The sequence below is a fragment of the Drosophila arizonae genome, chromosome X (assembly GCF_054131065.1).
Source record: "Drosophila arizonae isolate 15081-1271.41 chromosome X, UAZ_ARI_1.0, whole genome shotgun sequence".
Classification (NCBI taxonomy): Eukaryota; Metazoa; Arthropoda; class Insecta; order Diptera; family Drosophilidae; genus Drosophila; species Drosophila arizonae.
The window spans coordinates 11,784,855-11,797,258 of record NC_142927.1 but is presented as its reverse complement, the minus strand read 5'-3'; the positions used below and the strand labels follow the sequence as shown (position 1 = coordinate 11,797,258).

Here is a 12,404-nt window from a genome sequence, read left to right as displayed (position 1 = left end):
ATTTAAAGCTTCTATTGCCTTCCTAATTTGCTAATGATCTAAGTAAAGTTCTTAGCTCGAGACTGAAGATTGAGAAGGAAAAGACAGACGTATATAGTCAGTCATCTATAGAAGAGATCTGCAATAAATTCTGATGATGATGTTCATATCCTAACTCGATCATATTTAAGGGTGCAGCAAGAAAAGTGGAAAAATTAAAGGCAATTTAAGGCTACAGGGTAACTGCTCGTCGAGCACATTCAACTAGATCACTCTTATTGGTTTCACTTGTAATTTTTGTTGTTGCTGTTGGTGTTTTTTGTTTCTTGACTGGTCGCTCGCAAATTAAATTAGATGCTTAATATGCAGCGAACGTTTCATTTGTTTTGCGGCTAGAAAATCAACGTGGAAAATTAGGCAAACAAACAAACGGCCAAACGGTAGCTGGAACAGGCGAGTTAAAGGCGGGGGCGGCTGGATGCGGTCTGGGAGTGTATTGGTAGGAAATGCCCAGGGCGAGCCAACGGCCTGCGCTCAGTCCCAGACACAGGCGGACTGTGGGACGGATGAACGAACAGACGGACGGACGGTACTCGTGGACCTCGCCCACAGCTTAACCTCTAATGAGGCGCATTACTTTTGTTTGGCTACACAGCCAGCGGAATCGACTCGGCGGTGGGCGTGGCGTGCTCACAGAGAGATAGAGAGCGAGAGCGAGTGCGAGAGCTAGAGAGAGATTTGAAATCATTATCCCGTTAAAACTAATCTTATTTGTCTGCGGCATTTTCTTATTCTGGTCGAGCGACGAGTCGGGCGGCTTTTTGCTTAATTTTGTACAAACACTCGCTGCCCTCTGAGCAAATAGCAATTGGCCTCTCGCATTGCATTTTAAGCGAAGGCTCGCAACAATCGCCATTTGTTTAACAACATTCTCTATTCGCAATCGCAAGACGAACAAATTGAGTTTCCCATATGCCAGGGACAAGACATATGCTAGGCCTAAAAACTTCGAAAGTTACAATCGAGTGAAGGGAAAGTTTGTCATTTGATTGATTTTCGTATTTATTATCATATTTGAGCAATTTTATTTTTTATAAAATTTGCCAACAATTTTATTTTATTTTTTTTTTCTAAATTCTAAAGTAAATTTATAAGTTAGTTAAGAAATTCATTTGAATTCATTGAATACCTATTTAAGCTGGATATCCTAATCGAGCTTGAACACTTTCATATATCTGGTACTCTGACATTATTTGACATTATTCCGCAAAGTTTTCCAAAATTTTATTAATTTATTTTTCAATCAATTTAAATTTGGAATATTCACATTAAATATAACATTATTTAGTTAGAGTTATTTTATGCTCGAATAATATTTATTTTAATATAGATACAAATTTCCAAAAAGTTCTTTTACAATTCCTTAAAAAAAAACCCAATTGAATGAGTTAAAATAAAAAAAATAAAATAAAAACAAATTAAAACCTTTAACACCATTTAAGCAAGTTTCAAGTTCTATTTCAGATGGAATTAGAACAAAAATAATTGACTATAATTTTAATAAAATTTTAAATAAAATTAGCATTGATTATTGGAAGATTCATTTCGAAGAACGAAGAGTTACAATTTAAATTTAAGTGAAACATTCAAAGCAAACTTCTTAAATGCTTGAATTTGATTTTAATCTCAACGCTTAAATATATAGAAAATGTGTCTATAAATCCAAAGAGATCGCTCAAAATTTAACAAAGTTTGAGTTATTAAAAAAAATTTAATTGTTTTTTTTTTTTTTTTTTTTTTTTTTTTTTTTTTTTATAACATGAGGGATATTTTAACGAAAGACAGCATTAAAGGCCGACAGTTTTAGTTTTAAGTAGAAGATATATAAGGTGTAGAAGATATACATATTTATAAAAGTCTATTCTAGATTGAAGTATAAGATTAAGAGTATCACAAAAAAATATATGCTTAAAAGCAGCTCGTACAACTAGTGATATATATGCCTATACTTACAGATATAGATAGAGATATGGATAAAGATTGCAGTTGGCAATTTTAGACGTATTTTCTGAAAGCAAAGAGGGAATGAACTGCAACGGCTAGATTAGCTGACTGCTGGCTGAGTCAATCGAGAATCGAGAAAGCTGACTACGATTGAGTGTATTTTAAATGGCAATAAATTCGAGCTACTGTGAATCGAGGGAAGTCGCCAGCATTTGCCACCTACTTCATGCTCGGCGGAGCCAAATGGATGGCGTTAGCCAAGCCCAGTCCTGCCCTGCCCAGCCCCGCGCTGCGCTGACTGTGGCCCTGACTGACTGTGGCTCTGGTCCTGGTCAGGACCGGGGCCCAGGTCCGCAGAGCAATAACTAACTCGAACTTTTGTTTAAGATACATTTTGAAAGCCAGCAGCTGCTGGCCGCAAATTGACCTTAGCCATGGTCCATGCCAGCCAGGCTGGCCGAATGGCCGAATGGCTGGCCAGTCATATGCAAATTTGTTGATTGCTCCAGCTACAGTTCCAGAAGCTGCAGACCGAGACAGAGACAGAGACAGCAGCAGGAGACAGGAGACAGTAGACAGAGACAGAGCGGGACATAGAGACAGCCAGAGCATCTAGCCATGTTCAACTGGTCAACCACAAGACGAAATGCGGTAGAAAACCACACAATAAATGGGCATAAATTACAAAACATGATGAAACCCCCAATGGGATGCAGACGAAGCAGCAGCTGGCAGAGCAGAGGCTGACGCAGAGGCAGAGGCAGTGGCAGAGAGGGGGGGGGGGGGGGGGGGGGGATGTGGTGAATGGGAACGTGGCCATAAGGATGTGAGCTGTGATTGTTGCAGATATTGATAATTTCGTGGACTCGAACTGAGCCACTGACTAACTGATTGAATGACTGACTGGCTAACTGCCTGGCTGGCTGGCTAACTGGCTAGCTGGCTGGCTGGCTGGCTGACTGTGTGGCGCCATCGAGTGCTGCGTTGCCACTTGAATTTTTGATTTAACAAAAGTCTCATTTGTAAAACGGTCAAAACTTTGGCGAGCAGCAGCAGCAGCAGCCATAGCCGTAGCCGTAGCCGCAGCAGCCGCAGCAGTAGCCACAAAATTCAAATAAAGCAAGCAAACTGATCTAGTCAGATATTCACAGCTTTATAGATACCCTGTACTCGCATCGCCCTTTCCTGAGAATGACAAGCATATTCACGAATTATACATGAATACAATATGAATAGATATTTAACTTTCATACCATTTTCAATTTTTACTGAACTATAATTATCGATTTTAGAAGCTTTAGGAATATAATTACTAAAAAAAATATATATATATAATTAAAATATGATATGAATACAAATTTACTTATGTAACTCCAGCAGGGAAGCTTCTCAGCTAGCAAAGAATAAACACAAGGTCTAGCAATCGATAGTTAGCGATATAAGTTTTTATAGACGGAAAGTACTTGAAAAGCCTGGCAAAGTTAAAAATTATAAATATACATTATTGATATATACAAATCTACATAATGGTCTACTGCTTGTCAGCCTTCGAAACGGAACTTATAAAATCGATATATATCGATTAAGCAAAAACCTTGAACTAATATGTCTGGATTATAGCAATCCCATGTGCATGGCATAGACGCGAAACTACTTAGTAAAATTCGGTGTCTAAACTGTTCTAAAGTAATTAATTGAATCCTTGCAATCGATTATTATCGATTAATCAAATTTAATTATTTACAGGTATTTTATGGTAAATCCAGCTTGTCTCTTCTAAACTTGATCTATTCAGCTCTCAAACTGCAACGAAAAATCGTCAGAGTGACAGCCGCAAAATCGATACTTATCGATTAGCTTGAATACTATGATATATATATATAGATATTTAAATGGTTTACTTATTAGCTTACTGCACTACCCTATTCGGACAACAAATGCAGGGTATAACACATATAAGAAAGCAAAAGGCAGTAGGATTTGCTAGATAGGTAAAGAGAAGAGGGAGGCGGGGACTAGGCAGCTGTTGCTGCTGTTGCAGCAAAAGCCGGAGCGGAGGCCGCAAACTTTTGCACAACAACTGGGCAACAATAATAATGTCACGTTTATCGTGTGCAGCTAATTACTAACAAAAAGATAGTTTGTAATCCTACACAGAGCCCCCAGTTAGCCAGTCAGCCAGTCGGCCAGTCGGCCTGTCAGCCAGCCAAAGTCGGCCGGCCAGGCTGATAGAGAGAGAGAGAGAGAGAGAGAGAGAGCCAGCCGAGCGTGGCCAAAAGTGCCCCTAGGACAACAAAACAACCAAGTTACAGCAACAGCACCAACAACAACAACAACAACAACAGCAATGATGTTGATAATGTTGCTGTTGTTGTAGTTGTTGTTGTTGTTGTTGTTGTTGCTGATGAGGACCAGTAGCTGTTTGTCCGTTTTGTTCGCTTGTTTCTCAATCTTGCTTAGTTTTGCTAGCCGAAAACTTCTGCTTGGCCCAAAACATGTGCAAAAATCTTTGGCAACGAGTTTGCTGCGCATTAGCACACGCCTGAATTTCTTGGCTAAACACAACAGCAACAACAACAGCAACAATTGCCAACTTAGTTCATGCAAATCTGGCCACACCCACACGGGAGGGGAGGAAATGAAGCAGTTATGCTGGACCGGCCCAAAAAGTTTTTGCATATTGCCCAACAGCTGCACCAACAGAGTCAGCAACACACACACACAACAGAGACCCCCACCCCCAACCCCTATGCTCCAGCCTGGGCCAAGTTTGTAACAAAGTTGTGCAGCACACAAGTCGCATTAGGCGCATTACACTTGCCACAGCCTGTGGCCAACAGACACACAGCCAAGGCAAAATGTTAGTACAGCGATATCTAGAAACGAATTCATTTATTTTTGTATAAATATAAATATTTATTTATATATATATGTCTATATATATGTTTGTATATAAAGTTCAACGTTAGTACACAAAAAATGCGTATAAATATTTATGTATGTATGAATGTGTGTGCGTGTGTGTGTGTGAGTGCGTTAATTAAGTTTTCAATTTGATATTTTATATGAATTTTGGCAAGAGTTCGAAAATATCATGATTTCAGCATTTAATTTTTTAGGTTTCACTGTAAAAAACTCTAGGATTTCTTTTGCACACACACACTCACACACGCACACACACACACTAATGTGCGTAAGTTTTATTTATAATAAAAAATTTGATATTCACATATTTATATATGAAAAGCTTTCGAATTGCATTTTGACAGCTTGCAAAAGTATTTTTTGTATTTTTTTTAGTATTTCACAGTTTTCGATTCTGTATTTAAATTAATTTAAATTTGTTTGTAATTTTTAATAGTTTTTGTTATAAAGATTTATGTAAATTTTTTTCTAGTGTATCCAAAAATTGAATTGGCAGCACTTTTCGTTTCCAATAATTATGATTAGGCAATAATTTAATAAAATATTCCGATTGTAATTGACACGGCAAAACGTAAACAAACACATCAACAACAATAATAATAATAATAGCATACATATATCGAGTTCGATCAACATATCGATCGGCATTAGGCATTATCGATAACAGACAACACTGCGACTGCAGTTCTCCACTCGCTTGAGCTTAACTGAATGTCCAATCTCTCACTCGGCTCGCTCTGTATATAGCTATATATGAATCCATGTGCATACATATATGACTATATAGTATACACAGTATGTACATACATATTAATATTTGAATAACATTAAACTAATATCGTTTTGCAACTGAGACTCGCATTGATGCACAAAAGTGAGAGGAACGAAAGCACGAACATTTTCGCTTGGCTGTAAACCAAAATATCAAGAATGGAACGGGCAGCCCAGTGAAGGCCTTGGTTAGTTTAGGATGGACTGAAGAGGGATTGGGACCGGGATCGGGATCGGGCTCGGGGCTGGATTCACTGGCGCGTCACCGTCAGATTCGAGCTGAACGAGAGCAGATCTGCCTGGTCGGGTTTGTCGCGCGTCGCATGGTAGGCCTCGCGTTCGCGATCCGGGAACTTGGTGGGCAGGTTGGGCGAGTGCAGATTCACCTTGGCCTCGAACCTCACCCCAGCCACCTCCACCTCGTAGTGCCCGGACAGCACGTACTCGTTGCTCACGGGCAGCTCTTGACCCTGCTCATCAATGTTGCGCACAAAGCCCAAGCAGACCTGCTTCTCGAACGTATACCCGTATCCGGTTGTCGTCGTCATGCCCACATAGACGCCATCCCGATAGATGGGCTCACCGCCCCAGCACCACATGTCCACCTCGTGATCATGGTCGTTGAGCAACAGCTGCACATACATGCGCTTCACGCCCTCCTCCCGCTGCTTCAGCAGCGCGCTGCGTCCAATAAAGTCAATGGGTTTCTGTCGAGGCACAATCAAAAGGGATTACATTAACAAAGATCTGTTCCTCCCTCTCTCTGCATCCACTTACATTGAACTTTACACGCCAACTGCGTCCGCACTCCAGCGGCGTGGTGAACGTATCCAGATCTTGGCCCCAGAACGCATAGAACTTCTCAATGCGCAGCGCCCTAGTCGCATAGTAACCTATGTGGACGACCCACAGAAGGTTTGCAGTTCAGATCAGGTATTCGTGTTGATTGGCAGTTGGGAACTCACCTGCGTGCTGTATTTGGTACTTCTGGCCCGCCTGGTGCAGCCGCGAGTAGACATGCAGCGCATACTCGTTCGGTATATATAGGACATAGCCCAGCTCACCAGTGTGGGTGATGTTCAGGACGCGTATGCCGTCAGCCAGGCCCACATCGAGTTCCTGTCGAAGGGAAGCAGTGGCGGCATGTGATTAGAATATAGATGTGAATGATTGACGAACCAGTTAACGTGTGACTGAGCTTGATGGATGGATTGAAGGACTGGCCAATTGGTATGCGATTGTGCGGCTGATTGATTGTCTACTTATTGGTTGAGTCGTAAGTACATCGAGTGGATGATGGACTGATTGATTGGTTTCAAATATGAAAGAGACGTGTGATTGATTCACTGATTGATTAGCCAATTGATATGCAGCTGACATGTGATCTGACATCAGGTTATGCAGCTGACTGATTGAATGAAGGGCGTACTCATAGATTAAATGAGCTGATTGACTGAATGACTGAACGATTGAGTCGACTGTAAAAATTTATTAAATGGCTGATAATTTTGGGGTTGATACAGCGGACGAACTAGCTGATTGACTGGCTAATGGATAATTGGATAACTGATTACTTAACGGAAGCACTGAGTGATTGACTGACTGATTGATTGACATGGCTTAACAACTAGGTAAAATTTCATAAAAATTATCTTTGATTACAGTTGAGAGTTATTGGATGTAAATGCATTTGAAACGTGTTTTACCATAGCTGAACGATCCATTAAGTTATGTTTTCAATCGACTTAAGAGAAACCGTTATTTCCAAATAGAAAACTAAATTTAGCAAAGGCAAACAAATAATAAACTAAGTAGGCCAGAGATTTGGAATGAGCAAAGGCAACGACAATGCCACAAAGTCCATAAATTGAAGCAAGAGAAATTAGTCATACTTTAACTCTTCCAACGAGAAGCCACTGGTGCAGCCTGTGAGGTCGAGAAGCCTAGACCGCTTACCTTGTACGTGAAGAATGGGAAGCTCTTGGCTGTGAGATCTGTGTCGGTGAGCTCCGAGAGCAGAATACGCGAATAGGGTCCCAATATGCAGATGGCTGTGTACATCGAAGTGACGTCCGCCACGTTCACCTTGGCGCGCAGGTGCTCGGGCATGTGCTTGCGGATCCAGCTCATGGAGCGCGTCTGCTGTATGGTTGGGGCAATCATCATATAACTGCAACAGGCAAAGCAAATGGAATCAGCTTCCACTCCGGAGTCAATTGATGAACTCTCACTACTCACTGCCGCTCGGAGAGACGCGCTAGCGAGCAATCGTTCTCATAGCCGCCATTGGGATTCTGCATGCCCGTGTGTATGATGGAGCCAACGGCAACGTCCACATCGTTCGAGCAGAGATACTGCAGCAGGTCGACCACCTCGTTGCCCTTCGACCAGAAGTCATATTTGGTGAAGGAGCTGTAGTCGGCAATGCCGATGCGCTCTCGACAGGCGCGATACTCCGTGGCCACATGATCGAACCATGGAGGTTTGCCGAAGGTGCGCGTCTGCGAGATGCGGAATCGCGGCAGCCCAAACTCATCTGCAGTAGGATGAAGATTGAGGGATTAGTGTGTCATATGGGAATTAACATAATGGAGGACGCACCTTGCTTGTCGTTTGTATCGAAATAGTTGGGTCGCTCGTAGCCCATCGACTGGCCAAAGACGGCGCCCGCTTCCTTCAGCTGGGGATAGATGGGCGACATGCGCAGATTGCGACCCGTCTGGAACTCCTCGAAGGGATAGTTGATCTCGAAGTGTTTGCCGGGCGCCTCCTTGCAGCGATCCCTCAAGAACTTGCGATTGTTGTGCAGGCCCAGGAAGCGACTGATGTCCAGTATGTGCAGATCGATATATGTGGAGCCCTTGGTGATGAGATCGGTGAGCACACGGCCAATGCCGCCCGAGGCAGAGACGCCCATCGTCTTGTTGCCCGCCGCTACATAATAGTTCTGTATCTCTGGCGCCTCGCCCAGTATCCATTTGCAGTCCGGCGAGAAGACCTGCAGCGAGTTGGTCAGCCGATCCAGGTACGCATCCCGGAACGAGGGCACGCGATGCAGCAGCGCGTCGAGCAGCTCGTGGAAGTGATCCCAGTCGGGCGGATATTGACGCGCTTTCTGGGACAGCGGTATGACGCCGTCCTCGTACACCATCTTCGCCTCGCGCTCATAGCCGCCAGCCAGGATGTGGCCCTCGCATTCGCGAAAGAAGATGCGTCCGTCAAAGTCGCGCACAAACGGGGTGTTCGGATCCAGCTGATCGATTGGCTTCGTGTGCAGATAATGGTGCTCCACGGCCTTGAGCGGCACCTTCACCACCGGCTTGGACAACGTGCCCACCTCTCGCGCCCAGAAGCCAGTGCAGTTGACGAAGTACTCGCAGCTGATATCCCCGGAGGTGGTCTCCACACGGGCCACCTTGCCGTGCTCGCTGTGTATCTTCTTGACGGCACAGTGCTCCACGATGCGCACGCCCAGGCGACGCGCCTCCTCAATGAACGAGTGGCAGACCAAGTGCGGGTCACAGACCCCGTCCTCTGGTATCCAGAGGCCGCCCTCGATGCCGTCCAGGGAGATCAGCGAGCAGTGCTGCTGGCACTGCTCCGGCGTGAGTATCTCACAGTTCATGCCCCAGGCCACGGCCAGAGATTTCATGCGGTGGAACGAGGTCATGCGATCGAAGTTGCGCGCCAGGTTCAGGCTTCCCACCTGCTTCCAGCCGGTGGGCAGGCCGCGATCCGTCAGCTTCTTGATCAAATCAATCGAATACTCGGCCAGCTTCAGCTCCGTATAGCTCGGCTCGAAGCGTCCGGCCAGACCACAAGCGCTCCACGGCAGCTCACCGCCCACGCCATCCTGTTCGATCAGCAGCGTCTCGGCGCCCCAGCCCTGAAGGCCCAGATGGTAGGCCACCGAGGCGCCCGTTATGCCACCGCCGCAGATGATGACACGCGCGTGACCCGGCACTTTGGCCAACTTCTCGTTGGGATCGACAGCTTCGTGTGGCTTAAACTTGCGCTTACTCAATACCTGCTCATCGGCGGCATCTGCCGCATGGCCCGTGGCGGTGCTCAGCAGTCGCAGGCCCCGATGTTGTCTGTGCAACTGATTTGCGTTCACTCCGCTGCTGGCGGCATGTTGGCAACATGCAACGCCACGGAGTAGCTTATGCATTGCGTTTCGATTTTGTTGTCTCCTGCTGTTTGTTGCTCTTTATACGGTATTAATTGTGTTTAATTGTTTTTGTTATTGTCCCGTGCGCAGCGTATGGTGGTTGGCGCAGTATCGGATATCGATAACTTATTGCTCAGCCGCCACACGAACAGCTGTTGCCAGGGCTGGGTGCGCACTGCGCAGCGCGCCACGAGAATCGATGCCTGGATTTGAAATTGGAATACGTTATGAAATCAAACTGCTTTTTAGGTGTATTTTAAATCAATTGTTATGCAATTTATTTATACGCTATGTAAATATAATTTGTTCACAACTGTTATATAATTATTTTGTTTTTATGTTTTTTCTGTATTTTTGTGTTTTTTGTTTGTTTGTTTTTTTTTTTTCTTTTTTTCATTCATTAAGTTTTGATTTTAAAGCAGTTGCTTTCAACAATTGTTTATCTCGATCAATTGAATCGTTTCAAATCGAATCAATCAATAAATCATTACTATATAATTCACACGATTTTTGTTTATATGATTTGTTTTGTAATTGCAATTTGCGTTTAACTACAACTACCACATAGACGACATAGATGCACGCTGGGTTTCTTGCCTTAAGATCGAAAGGATCTTAAAATTGTTAACAAATTTACAGACTTATATATTGTTATTACAATAATTACAATAAATTGGAAAATGTAACAGCAGACTGAATCATACATCAGATATAAAAAAAGAAAATGCATACAACTCCTGTCGTTTCCGTTTGATGAGAATGCGCAGAGGAGTAGGGGCACTCAAGAAAAGTAAATATACATGTATATATATAAACATAAGAAAACATTGATTAAAACACTTCTTAATTTAGTATAAAAACGGCGCACTCTAAAATTCGTCTTGCTTCTCGCTTACTTTAAGTCGGATTAATCGTAATTTCATTTTTGTTATATATATATTTTTTATTTTTTTTTTTTTTGCCTCGATTAAATCTGTTAAGTAAGAAAAAGTGCGCTAAAACGTTCTTAAACACTTTTGCAGTTTATATATATATATATATATATACGTTTTTTTTTCTTTTAATTTTTCTTTTTATATTCTCTTCTTCCGTTTAATTGCAGTTGCTCATTAATAATTATAATAATAATCATGTTTTTAGTTGCTATAAGTATTATTTACGTAAATACCTGCCTAACTGCGCATTTTAATCAATTTCTTTATTTGGTATTTTAGTGGTATTTTAAATTTTTGTTAGTTATTTTCTATATTGAATTTCGTATATATTTATGTGTGTGTGTGTGTTAAAAACTATTTTGGCCTTAAAGGGTAGACGACACTACACTACGCTACATACTGAAACATTTTTCATTCATTTATCTTTTACGCTTATGCCAACCTAACAAAACACAAAAAAAAAAAAAAAAAAACACCAACTACAAGGCAGACGCACACACACATTCACACACCTTTGTATGCGTCTGCCGCTGCAGTTGGCTACTTATACAGTTAACGGTAAACGTACGTTATTTATATACAAGTGTAAACAGCCAATAACAATGGCTGTCCATATACATTTATATATATCTATATATATATTTATATATCTATATATAATTGTGTGTCGAAATGCTAAATGAACTAATTTTCGGTGTTTTGTTAACTTGCTTTTTTTGTTTTGTTTTTTTTTTTTTTTTCTTTTTAATACATATGTATTTTTTTTAATTTTTATTTTTATTTTTTTCTTGCTTTGTTTTGAGCGAAGTTCTTTTTTGTGTGCAACAATATTTTTGTTTTGTTGTGTACTGAGAGAAAGTGGGCGAGGCAGAAGTGGAAAGCGGCTGGAAAAGTGTTTGATAGATAGAGAGGGGTTTATATTCAAAGTATCTCCATGGAATGTTCTTATACTCATTCAGGAAAGCAAGTCGAGTATATTGGGTTTCTGCAATTTTCGTTTTGCTGTCCATCTGTCTAACTGTAATATTCTCGAAATATTCGAAAGTTTCAAGATCTTTCGCGATTCGCCCACTAGGGGCGTGGCGAAGCGGTATCTCAGAAATCATGTTAGTTGAATGTATTTCCCAATTGACAGTCCAAACTCAATAAGATATGGTGTATATATCGACGCTCAATGGGGGCGTGGCAAATCGGGTACACAGTTTTAGAGCTAGAAAATCCACGCTGAACGAGTAAATTACTGCAAATAATATATATGCCATTTGAGGGCGTGCCAAATTGAAAAATGGGCCATGAATGAGTACTCTGTAGTCGGTAACGCCCGACGACAGCAACGTTCTCATTTGTTTTCTTTTTCGCAATGGTGCAAGGAAGAGCAAAAGAGTAAGAAAGGGAGAGAGAGAGAGAGAGAGAGAGAGAGGGAACGAAAGCTGTAGAGAATAGGATCTTACAAGTATATACAAGGTATGTGTGTTAGTGTGTGTGTGTGTGTGTGATACGACTTATCTATGAATACAGTGAACACTTTAATTAATGTTGAATGCAAAATATTTGCCTTGTAAATGTTTGTTCTGACTTTTGTTTTGTTGCAATATTTGATTTGACTTTATTTGATTTTT

At 42.0% G+C, this 12,404-nt stretch overlaps 2 protein-coding genes across 2 annotated transcripts in view; both read right to left on the bottom strand.

Moving 5' to 3' along the window:
* Window positions 1-4,874: 4,874 nt before the first annotated feature.
* Window positions 4,875-10,007, bottom strand: LOC108619224 (pyruvate dehydrogenase phosphatase regulatory subunit, mitochondrial). The gene is made up of 6 exons (XM_018015709.2): window positions 8,281-10,007; window positions 7,918-8,215; window positions 7,636-7,849; window positions 6,645-6,798; window positions 6,457-6,572; window positions 4,875-6,386 (listed from the first exon to the last, which is right to left on the bottom strand). Exons 1-6 carry the CDS (start codon window positions 9,848-9,850, stop codon window positions 5,931-5,933), a joined length of 2,808 nt encoding a protein of 935 aa, XP_017871198.1. The 5' UTR covers window positions 9,851-10,007; the 3' UTR covers window positions 4,875-5,930.
* Window positions 10,008-10,089: 82 nt separating this feature from the next.
* Window positions 10,090-12,404, bottom strand: part of LOC108619210 (uncharacterized) — a 39,666-nt gene continuing 37,351 nt past the window's right edge. The window contains exon 10 of the mRNA XM_089474723.1: window positions 10,090-12,404. This exon is cut by the window's right edge and continues 4,621 nt beyond it. The gene's annotated coding sequence lies outside the window, so the exon portion shown is untranslated.

Coding starts and splice junctions, on each gene's coding strand:
- LOC108619224 (XM_018015709.2), bottom strand. CDS start 9,850: ATGCATAAGCTACTCCGTGGCGTTGCATGTTGCCAACATGCCGCCAGC. Junction 7,850..7,917: donor GCGCGTCTCTCCGAGCGGCA/GTGAGTAGTGAG, acceptor TGCCTGTTGCAG/TTATATGATGATTGCCCCAA. Junction 6,573..6,644: donor GTACCAAATACAGCACGCAG/GTGAGTTCCCAA, acceptor TCGTCCACATAG/GTTACTATGCGACTAGGGCG.